We start from the raw sequence: 11818 nt of genomic DNA, 5'->3' as shown, positions 1-11818 counted from the left end.
TGTATATAGACATTATCATGTAGCATAATATATAATATACATATATAGTACCAGGAGTGTATCAACATCCTCAAGAACCGTGGATAACAGGTATATATAGACATTATCATGTAGCATAATATATAATATACATATATAGTACCAGGAGTGTATCAACATCCTCAAGAACCGTGGATAACAGGTATATATAGACATTATCATGTAGCATAATATATAATATACATATATAGTACCAGGAGTTTATCAACATCCTCAAGAACCGTGGACAACAGGTATATATAGACATTAGCATGTCGCATAATATATAATATACATACAAATATACTGTAGGAATATATATAATATATATTAACATATATGGTAGGATTATATATAATATGCATTACATATAACATTATATATAATACATATTAACATATGTCAATTTATATAATACACATTAACATATGTCAATTTATATAATATACATTAATGTCAGAATAATAGTAGAGAGAATGATTTCAGCTTTTATTCTCAGTGGGTCAGAAGTTTACATACACTCAATTAGTATTTGGTAGCATTGCCTTTAAATTGTTTAAATTGGGTCAAACGTTTCGGGTAGCCTTCCAACTTTGAAGCTTCCCGCACAAAGTTTGGTGAATTTTGGCCCATTCCTCCTGACAGAGCTGGTGTAACTGAGTCAGGTTTGTAGGCCTCCTTGCTTGCACACGCTTTTTCAGTTCTGCCCACAAATATTCTATAGGCTTGAGGTCAGGGCTTTGTGATGGCCACTCCAATACCTTGACTTTGTTGTCCTTAAGCCATTTTGCCACAACTTTGGAAGTATGCTTGGGGTCATTGTCCATTTGGAAGACCCATTTGCGACCAAGCTTTAACTTCCTGACTGATGTCTTGAGATGTTGCTTCAATATATCCACATCATTTTCCTTCCTCATGATGCCATCTATTTTGTGAAGTGCACCAGTCCCTCCTGCAGCAAAGCACCCCCACAACATAATGCTGCCACCCCCGTGCTTTACGGTTGGGATGGTGTTCTTCGGCTTGCAAGCCTCCCCCTTTTTCCTCCAAACACAACGATGGTCATTATGGCCAAACAGCTCTATTTTTGTTTCTTCAGACCAGAGGACATTTCTACAAAAAGTATGATCTTTGTCCCCATGTGCAGTTGCAAACCATAGTCTGGCTTTTTTATGACAGTTTTGGAGCAGTGGCTTCTCCCAAAGTACGTTCATCTCTAGGAGACAGAACGCGTCTCCTTCCTGAGCGGTATGAGGGCTGCGTGGTCCCATGGTGTTTATACTTTAGTACTATTGTTTGTACAGATGAACGTGGTACCTTCAGGCGTTTGAAAATAGCTCCCAAGGATGAACCAGACTTGTGGAGGTCTACAATGTTTTTGCGGTTTTGGGGTCTTGGCTGATTTCTTTTGATTTTCCCATGATGTCAAGCAAAGAGACACTGAGTTTGAAGGTAGGCCTTGAAATACATCCACATGTACACCTCCTATTGACTCAAATGATGTCCATTAGCCTATCAGAAGCTTCTAAAGCCATGACATCATTTTCTGGAATTTTCCAAGCTGTTTAAAGGCACAGTCAACTTAATGTATGTAAACTTCTGACCCACTTGAATTGTGATACAGTGAATTATAAGGGAAATAATCTGCCTGTAAACAATTGTTGGAAAAAATGACTTGTGTCATGCACAAAGTAGATGTCCTAACCGACTTGCCAAAACTATAGTTTGTTAACAAGAAATGTGTGGAGTGGTTGAAAGACAAGTTTTAATGACTCCAACCTAAGTGTATGTAAACTTCATATTTCAACTGTATATTAACATATACTGTAGGAATATATAATATACATTACCATATATTATTAAATACAATATACATTAACATATAGGATTATATATAATATACCTAAACATATATGATTATATATAGTATAATATATAAATTAACATATAAGATTATATATAATATACATTGCCATATAGGATTATATATATACTTTACATTAACATATAGGATTATATACAGTATAATATACACGTTAACATATAGGATTATATACAGTATAATAAATACAGTACCATATTGGTTCATATACAGTATAACATTTACATTAATATATATGATTATATATAATATACATTAACATATAGTATTATATACAGTATACTATATATATTAACACATATGATTATATATAATATAGCTTAACATATATGATTATATACAGTATAATATATACATTAACATATAGGAATATATATAGTATAATATATACTTTAACATATAGGATGATATGTACTTTACATAAATGTATAGGATTATGTACAGTATAATATATACATTAACATATATTATTATATACAGTATAATATATACATTAACATATAGGATTATATATAATATATACTCAAATATAGGATTATATACAGTATAATGTATACATTAAATTATAGGATTATATAAAACATACATTAACATATATGATTATATTCAGTATAATATATTCATTAACATATATGATTATATACAGTATACTATATACATTAACATATATGATGATTATATATACGATTATATATATTATACCTTAACATATAGGATTATATATAATATACTGTATATTAATATATATCATTATATACATTAACATATAGGATTATATGCAGTATAATATATACTTTATCATATAGGATTATATATAATATACATATATCATTATACACTGAGTGTACAAAACATTAGGAACACCTTCCTGATATTTCCCTCAGAACAGCCTCAATTCGTCGGGGTCTGGACTCTACAAGGTGTCAAACGTGTTCCACAGGGATTATGGACCTGCAGCACATCATAACGTTAGATTATGTTTTAACTGACCTTCCCCCCCCTCTCTCTCTCTCTATCTCTCTCCATCTCTCTCTACATCTCTCTCTCCTCATCTCTCCATCTGTCTCCATGTCTCTCCATCTCTCTCTCCATCTCTCTCTCATCTCTCCTCATCTCTCCCCATATCTCTCCATCTCTCTCATCTCTTCATCTCTCTCTCATCTCTCTCCATCTCTCTCCATCTCTCTCATCTCTCTCCATCTCTCTCATCTCTCTCCATCTCTCTCCACCTCTCTCCATCTCTCTCCACCTCTCTCCATCTCATCTCTCTCATCTCTCTCCATCTCTCTTATCTCTCTCCATCTCTCTCCACCTCTCTCCATCTCTCTCCACCTCTCTCCATCTCATCTCTCTCCATCTCTCTCCATCTCTCTCATCTCTCTCCATCTCTCTCCACCTCTCTCCATCTCATCTCTCTCCATCTCTCCATCTGTCTCCACCTGTAGTTTTGTAGGCTGGGACCTGCAGCACATCATAACGTTAGACGCTGTGGAGGAAGACAGTAAGAGTCAGATCATGTTGAAGAAGGTCCAATCCCCGGTGGTCCTTTTGTACTGTTCTAAAGACGAGGGCGTCTTTATCCTGGAGGAGGCTCGCTCACTGGGCCTCACCGGGTTCGGATACATCTGGATCGTCTCTAGCCTGACCTCCGGCACCACCGAGACGGTACCTGATGAGTTTCCCTCGGGCATGGTGTCCGTCTCCTCGGAGGACTGGGACTATCCTCTGGAGGCGCGGGTGAGGGACGGGCTGGGCATCATAACGTCTGCGGCCTCCGCCATGCTGGAGGAGTACGGAGAAATCCCTGAAGCTAGGACTTCCTGTTACGGGACACAGCCGGAGAAGCCTTCCAAGGTTCCTCCTCTCGCTCTGCACAAGTAAGACACGGAGACGGAGTGTGTGTGTGTGTGGTTGTGTATGTGGTTGTGTGTGTGGTTGTGTGTGTGGTTTTGTGTGTGTGTGTGTGACACTGTATCAGCAACTCTCTACGTTACACAAGGTGTGTGTGGATCTGTGTGTGTGTGTGTGTGTGTGTGTGTGTGTGTGTGTGTGTGTGTGTGTGTGTGTGTGTGTGTGTGTGTGTGTGTGTGTGTGTGTGTGTGTGTGTGTGTGTGTGTGTGTGTGTGTGTGTGTGTGTGTGTGTGTGTGTGTGTGTGTGTGTGTCTGTGTGTGTCTGTGTGTGTGTGTGTGAATTGTTGTGACCTGCTTTCTCATGTTACTAGTTTGTCTCCTAACTGCCGACGTTCCTGAGACAGGCAACGTGTTCTGTACTGAGACAGAGAGAGAGAAGAAAGAAAGAGAGTTAGAATGGAGGCAGAGGAGAGGACAGAGAAGAGGGAAGAGAGAGAGAGAGTTAGAATGGAGGAAGAGGAGAGGACAGAGAAGAGGGAAGAGAGAGAGAGAGTTAGAATGGAGGTAGAGGAGAGGACAGAGAAGAGGGAAGAGAGAGAGAGAGTTAGAATGGAGGTAGAGGAGAGGACAGAGAAGAGGGAAGAGAGAGAGAGAGAGAGAGAGTTAGAATGGAGGAAGAGGAGAGGACAGAGAAGAGGGAAGAGAGAGACAGAGAGAGTTAGAATGGAGGAAGAGGAGAGGACAGAGAAGAGGGAAGAGAGAGACAGAGAGAGTTAGAATGGAGGAAGAGGAGAGGACAGAGAAGAGGGAAGAGAGAGAGAGAGTTAGAATGGAGGTAGAGGAGAGGACAGAGAAGAGGGAAGAGAGAGAGAGAGTTAGAATGGAGGAAGAGGAGGGAAGAGAGAGAGAGAGAGTTAGAATGGAGGTAGAGGAGAGGACAGAGAAGAGGGAAGAGAGAGAGAGAGAGAGTTAGAATGGAGGTAGAGGAGAGGACAGAGAAGAGGGAAGAGAGAGAGAGAGAGAGTTAGAATGGAGGTAGAGGAGAGGACAGAGAAGAGGGAAGAGAGAGAGAGAGAGAGTTAGAATGGAGGTAGAGGAGAGGACAGAGAAGAGGGAAGAGAGAGAGAGAGTTAGAATGGAGGTAGAGGAGAGGACAGAGAAGAGGGAAGAGAGAGAGAGAGTTAGAATGGAGGTAGAGGAGAGGACAGAGAAGAGGGAAGAGAGAGAAGAGAGAGAGTTAGAATGGAGAGACCGCCTGGTCTAGTGATCTCCAAATCTAAAGGACGGCTTGATGAGCCATCTCTCCTTTCTCCTTCTGTTCCTCATCTTCTCTCATCCTGTCTTCACTCAGCTCCCAGCATGCAGTGGGAGTTGTTGCAGGTCCTGCCAGGTGTGTGTGTGTGTGTCTGCCAGCCCAGGGTCTGCCCACCCATCTGCCTGACGAGGGAGGCGGCGGAGAGGGGAGAGAGACGGGTGTGAAGAAGGAAAGGGAGAGGACGAGGGAGGACGGAAAGAAAGGGAGAGGACGAGGGAGGATGGAAAGAGCAGGAATAGTGGAACAGAGTCATAAGAAAAGAGGACAGAAAGTAGACTACAGCTGTGAGGGAGAAGCAGAACATAGTCAAGGGAAAATAGGACAAGAAGTAGACTACAGCTGTGAGAGAGAAGCAGAACATAATCTGGAAGAGAGAGAAGAGTGTGGAATAATAGTAGTAGGAGTGAAAGAAAAGAAAGACAGGGGGAGATGAGAGAGGAGAGGAGAGAAGAGGAGAGAGGAGGGGAGAAGAGAGTCCATGTTGTCCAGTCCAGTCCCATCTCTCTAGGGTTAGATGGTAGTACTATGTGTTGTCCAGTCCAGTCCCATCTCTCTAGGGTTAGATGGTAGTACTATGTGTTGTCCAGTCCCATCTCTCTAGGGTTAGATGGTAGTACTATGTGTTGTCCAGTCCAGTCCCATCTCTCTAGGGTTAGATGGTAGTACTATGTGTTGTCCAGTCCAGTCCCATCTCTCTAGGGTTAGATGGTAGTACTATGTGTTGTCCAGTCCAGTCCCATCTCTCTAGGGTTAGATGGTAGTACTATGTGTTGTCCAGTCCCATCTCTCTAGGGTTAGATGGTAGTACTATGTGTTGTCCAGTCCCATCTCTCTAGGGTTAGATGGTAGTACTATGTGATGTCCAGTCCAGTCCCATCTCTCTAGGGTTAGATGGTAGTACTATGTGTTGTCCAGTCCAGTCCCATCTCTCTAGGGTTAGATGGTAGTACTATGTGTTGTCCAGTCCAGTCCCATCTCTCTAGGGTTAGATGGTAGTACTATGTGTTGTCCAGTCCAGTCCCATCTCTCTAGGGTTAGATGGTAGTACTATGTGTTGTCCAGTCCAGTCCCATCTCTCTAGGGTTAGATGGTAGTACTATGTGTTGTCCAGTCCCATCTCTCTAGGGTTAGATGGTAGTACTATGTGTTGTCCAGTCCCATCTCTCTAGGGTTAGATGGTAGTACTATGTGTTGTCCAGTCCCATCTCTCTAGGGTTAGATGGTAGTACTATGTGTTGTCCAGTCCCATCTCTCTAGGGTTAGATGGTAGTACTATGTGGTGTCCAGTCCCATCTCTCTAGGGTTAGATGGTAGTACTATGTGTTGTCCAGTCCAGTCCCATCTCTCTAGGGTTAGATGGTAGTACTATGTGTTGTCCAGTCCCATCTCTCTAGGGTTAGATGGTAGTACTATGTGTTGTCCAGTCCCATCTCTCTAGGGTTAGATGGTAGTACTATGTGTTGTCCAGTCCAGTCCCATCTCTATAGGGTTAGATGGTAGTACTATGTGTTGTCCAGTCCCATCTCTATAGGGTTAGATGGTAGTACTATGTGTTGTCCAGTCCCATCTCTATAGGGTTAGATGGTAGTACTATGTGTTGTCCAGTCCCATCTCTCTAGGGTTAGATGGTAGTACTATGTGTTGTCCAGTCCCATCTCTCTAGGGTTAGATGGTAGTACTATGTGTTGTCCAGTCCCATCTCTCTAGGGTTAGATGGTAGTACTATGTGTTGTCCAGTCCAGTCCCATCTCTCTAGGGTTAGATGGTAGTACTATGTGTTGTCCAGTCCAGTCCCATCTCTCTAGGGTTAGATGGTAGTACTATGTGTTGTCCAGTCCCATCTCTCTAGGGTTAGATGGTAGTACTATGTGTTGTCCAGTCCCATCTCTCTAGGGTTAGATGGTAGTACTATGTGTTGTCCAGTCCCATCTCTCTAGGGTTAGATGGTAGTACTATGTGTTGTCCAGTCCCATCTCTCTAGGGTTAGATGGTAGTACTATGTGTTGTCCAGTCCAGTCCCATCTCTCTAGGGTTAGATGGTAGTACTATGTGTTGTCCAGTCCCATCTCTCTAGGGTTAGATGGTAGTACTATGTGTTGTCCAGTCCCATCTCTCTAGGGTTAGATGGTAGTACTATGTGTTGTCCAGTCCAGTCCCATCTCTCTAGGGTTAGATGGTAGTACTATGTGTTGTCCAGTCCCATCTCTCTAGGGTTAGATGGTAGTACTATGTGTTGTCCAGTCCCATCTCTCTAGGGTTAGATGGTAGTACTATGTGTTGTCCAGTCCAGTCCCATCTCTCTAGGGTTAGATGGTAGTACTATGTGTTGTCCAGTCCAGTCCCATCTCTCTAGGGTTAGATGGTAGTACTATGTGTTGTCCAGTCCAGTCCCATCTCTCTAGGGTTAGATGGTAGTACTATGTGTTGTCCAGTCCCATCTCTCTAGGGTTAGATGGTAGTACTATGTGTTGTCCAGTCCAGTCCCATCTCTTTAGGGTTAGATGGTAGTACTATGTGTTGTCCAGTCCCATCTCTCTAGGGTTAGATGGTAGTACTATGTGTTGTCCAGTCCAGTCCCATCTCTCTAGGGTTAGATGGTAGTACTATGTGTTGTCCAGTCCAGTCCCATCTCTCTAGGGTTAGATGGTAGTACTATGTGTTGTCCAGTCCCATCTCTCTAGGGTTAGATGGTAGTACTATGTGTTGTCCAGTCCAGTCCCATCTCTCTAGGGTTAGATGGTAGTACTATGTGTTGTCCAGTACCATCTCTCTAGGGTTAGATGGTAGTACTATGTGTTGTCCAGTCCAGTCCCATCTCTCTAGGGTTAGATGGTAGTACTATGTGTTGTCCAGTCCAGTCCCATCTCTCTAGGGTTAGATGGTAGTACTATGTGTTGTCCAGTCCCATCTCTCTAGGGTTAGATGGTAGTACTATGTGATGTCCAGTCCAGTCCCATCTCTCTAGGGTTAGATGGTAGTACTATGTGATGTCCAGTCCAGTCCCATCTCTCTAGGGTTAGATGGTAGTACTATGTGTTGTCCAGTCCCATCTCTCTAGGGTTAGATGGTAGTACTATGTGTTGTCCAGTCCCATCTCTCTAGGGTTAGATGGTAGTACTATGTGTTGTCCAGTCCCATCTCTCTAGGGTTAGATGGTAGTACTATGTGTTGTCCAGTCCCATCTCTCTAGGGTTAGATGGTAGTACTATGTGTTGTCCAGTCCCATCTCTCTAGGGTTAGATGGTAGTACTATGTGTTGTCCAGTCCCATCTCTCTAGGGTTAGATGGTAGTACTATGTGTTGTCCAGTCCAGTCCCATCTCTCTAGGGTTAGATGGTAGTACTATGTGTTGTCCAGTCCCATCTCTCTAGGGTTAGATGGTAGTACTATGTGTTGTCCAGTCCCATCTCTCTAGGGTTAGATGGTAGTACTATGTGTTGTCCAGTCCCATCTCTCTAGGGTTAGATGGTAGTACTATGTGTTGTCCAGTCCAGTCCCATCTCTCTAGGGTTAGATGGTAGTACTATGTGTTGTCCAGTCCAGTCCCATCTCTCTAGGGTTAGATGGTAGTACTATGTGTTGTCCAGTCCCATCTCTCTAGGGTTAGATGGTAGTACTATGTGTTGTCCAGTCCCATCTCTCTAGGGTTAGATGGTAGTACTATGTGTTGTCCAGTCCCATCTCTCTAGGGTTAGATGGTAGTACTATGTGTTGTCCAGTCCCATCTCTCTAGGGTTAGATGGTAGTACTATGTGTTGTCCAGTCCCATCTCTCTAGGGTTAGATGGTAGTACTATGTGTTGTCCAGTCCAGTCCCATCTCTCTAGGGTTAGATGGTAGTACTATGTGTTGTCCAGTCCAGTCCCATCTCTCTAGGGTTAGATGGTAGTACTATGTGTTGTCCAGTCCCATCTCTCTAGGGTTAGATGGTAGTACTATGTGTTGTCCAGTCCAGTCCCATCTCTCTAGGGTTAGATGGTAGTACTATGTGTTGTCCAGTCCCATCTCTCTAGGGTTAGATGGTAGTACTATGTGTTGTCCAGTCCAGTCCCATCTCTCTAGGGTTAGATGGTAGTACTATGTGTTGTCCAGTCCAGTCCCATCTCTCTAGGGTTAGATGGTAGTACTATGTGTTGTCCAGTCCAGTCCCATCTCTCTAGGGTTAGATGGTAGTACTATGTGTTGTCCAGTCCCATCTCTCTAGGGTTAGATGGTAGTACTATGTGTTGTCCAGTCCCATCTCTCTAGGGTTAGATGGTAGTACTATGTGTTGTCCAGTCCCATCTCTCTAGGGTTAGATGGTAGTACTATGTGTTGTCCAGTCACATCTCTCTAGGGTTAGATGGTAGTACTATGTGTTGTCCAGTCCAGTCCCATCTCTCTAGGGTTAGATGGTAGTACTATGTGTTGTCCAGTCCAGTCCCATCTCTCTAGGGTTAGATGGTAGTACTATGTGTTGTCCAGTCCAGTCCCATCTCTCTAGGGTTAGATGGTAGTACTATGTGTTGTCCAGTCCCATCTCTCTAGGGTTAGATGGTAGTACTATGTGTTGTCCAGTCACATCTCTCTAGGGTTAGATGGTAGTACTATGTGTTGTCCAGTCCAGTCCCATCTCTCTAGGGTTAGATGGTAGTACTATGTGTTGTCCAGTCCAGTCCCATCTCTCTAGGGTTAGATGGTAGTACTATGTGTTGTCCAGTCCAGTCCCATCTCTCTAGGGTTAGATGGTAGTACTATGTGTTGTCCAGTCCCATCTCTCTAGGGTTAGATGGTAGTACTATGTGTTGTCCAGTCCAGTCCCATCTCTCTAGGGTTAGATGGTAGTACTATGTGTTGTCCAGTCCAGTCCCATCTCTCTAGGGTTAGATGGTAGTACTATGTGTTGTCCAGTCCCATCTCTCTAGGGTTAGATGGTAGTACTATGTGTTGTCCAGTCCCATCTCTCTAGGGTTAGATGGTAGTACTATGTGTTGTCCAGTCCCATCTCTCTAGGGTTAGATGGTAGTACTATGTGTTGTCCAGTCCCATCTCTCTAGGGTTAGATGGTAGTACTATGTGTTGTCCAGTCCCATCTCTCTAGGGTTAGATGGTAGTACTATGTGTTGTCCAGTCCCATCTCTCTAGGGTTAGATGGTAGTACTATGTGTTGTCCAGTCCAGTCCCATCTCTCTAGGGTTAGATGGTAGTACTATGTGTTGTCCAGTCCCATCTCTCTAGGGTTAGATGGTAGTACTATGTGTTGTCCAGTCCCATCTCTCTAGGGTTAGATGGTAGTACTATGTGTTGTCCAGTCCAGTCCCATCTCTCTAGGGTTAGATGGTAGTACTATGTGTTGTCCAGTCCAGTCCCATCTCTCTAGGGTTAGATGGTAGTACTATGTGTTGTCCAGTCCCATCTCTCTAGGGTTAGATGGTAGTACTATGTGTTGTCCAGTCCAGTCCCATCTCTCTAGGGTTAGATGGTAGTACTATGTGTTGTCCAGTCCAGTCCCATCTCTCTAGGGTTAGATGGTAGTACTATGTGTTGTCCAGTCCCATCTCTCTAGGGTTAGATGGTAGTACTATGTGTTGTCCAGTCCAGTCCCATCTCTCTAGGGTTAGATGGTAGTACTATGTGTTGTCCAGTCCCATCTCTCTAGGGTTAGATGGTAGTACTATGTGTTGTCCAGTCCAGTCCCATCTCTCTAGGGTTAGATGGTATTACTATGTGTTGTCCAGTCCCATCTCTCTAGGGTTAGATGGTAGTACTATGTGTTGTCCAGTCCAGTCCCATCTCTCTAGGGTTAGATGGTAGTACTATGTGTTGTCCAGTCCCATCTCTCTAGGGTTAGATGGTAGTACTATGTGTTGTCCAGTCCCATCTCTCTAGGGTTAGATGGTAGTACTATGTGTTGTCCAGTCCAGTCCCATCTCTCTAGGGTTAGATGGTAGTACTATGTGTTGTCCAGTCCAGTCCCATCTCTCTAGGGTTAGATGGTAGTACTATGTGTTGTCCAGTCCAGTCCCATCTCTCTAGGGTTAGATGGTAGTACTATGTGTTGTCCAGTCCCATCTCTCTAGGGTTAGATGGTAGTACTATGTGTTGTCCAGTCCAGTCCCATCTCTCTAGGGTTAGATGGTAGTACTATGTGTTGTCCAGTCCCATCTCTCTAGGGTTAGATGGTAGTACTATGTGTTGTCCAGTCCCATCTCTCTAGGGTTAGATGGTAGTACTATGTGTTGTCCAGTCCCATCTCTCTACGGTTAGATGGTAGTACTATGTGTTGTCCAGTCCAGTCCCATCTCTCTAGGGTTAGATGGTAGTACTATGTGTTGTCCAGTCCCATCTCTCTAGGGTTAGATGGTAGTACTATGTGTTGTCCAGTCCAGTCCCATCTCTCCAGGGTTAGATGGTAGTACTATGTGTTGTCCAGTCCCATCTCTCTAGGGTTAGATGGTAGTACTATGTGTTGTCCAGTCCCATCTCTCTAGGGTTAGATGGTAGTACTATGTGTTGTCCAGTCCCATCTCTCTAGGGTTAGATGGTAGTACTATGTGGTGTCCAGTCCCATCTCTCTAGGGTTAGATGGTAGTACTATGTGTTGTCCAGTCCCATATCTCCAGGGTTAGATGGTAGTACTATGTGTTGTCCAGTCCAGTCCCATCTCTCTAGGGTTAGATGGTAGTACTATGTGTTGTCCAGTCCCATCTCTCTAGGGTTAGATGGTAGTACTATGTGTTGTCCAGTCCAGTCCCATCTCTCTAGGGTTAGATG

At 43.5% G+C, this 11818-nt stretch overlaps 1 protein-coding gene across 1 annotated transcript in view; it reads left to right on the top strand.

Annotated features, from left to right (window-relative positions):
- Positions 1-11818, top strand: part of LOC129846537 (glutamate receptor ionotropic, NMDA 2A-like) — a gene marked incomplete at its 5' end in the record, with an annotated part of 70814 nt that overhangs the window by 749 nt on the left and 58247 nt on the right. The window contains one exon of the mRNA XM_055914469.1: positions 3346-3777. Within this exon, the coding sequence (XP_055770444.1) occupies positions 3346-3777 (432 nt within the window). The remainder of the gene's footprint in view (positions 1-3345; positions 3778-11818) is intronic.

This window comes from Salvelinus fontinalis, unplaced genomic scaffold, assembly GCF_029448725.1.
Source record: "Salvelinus fontinalis isolate EN_2023a unplaced genomic scaffold, ASM2944872v1 scaffold_0580, whole genome shotgun sequence".
Classification (NCBI taxonomy): domain Eukaryota; kingdom Metazoa; phylum Chordata; class Actinopteri; order Salmoniformes; family Salmonidae; genus Salvelinus; species Salvelinus fontinalis.
The sequence above is the reverse complement of the archived record's forward strand: the minus strand, read 5'-3'. Positions and strand labels throughout refer to the sequence as shown.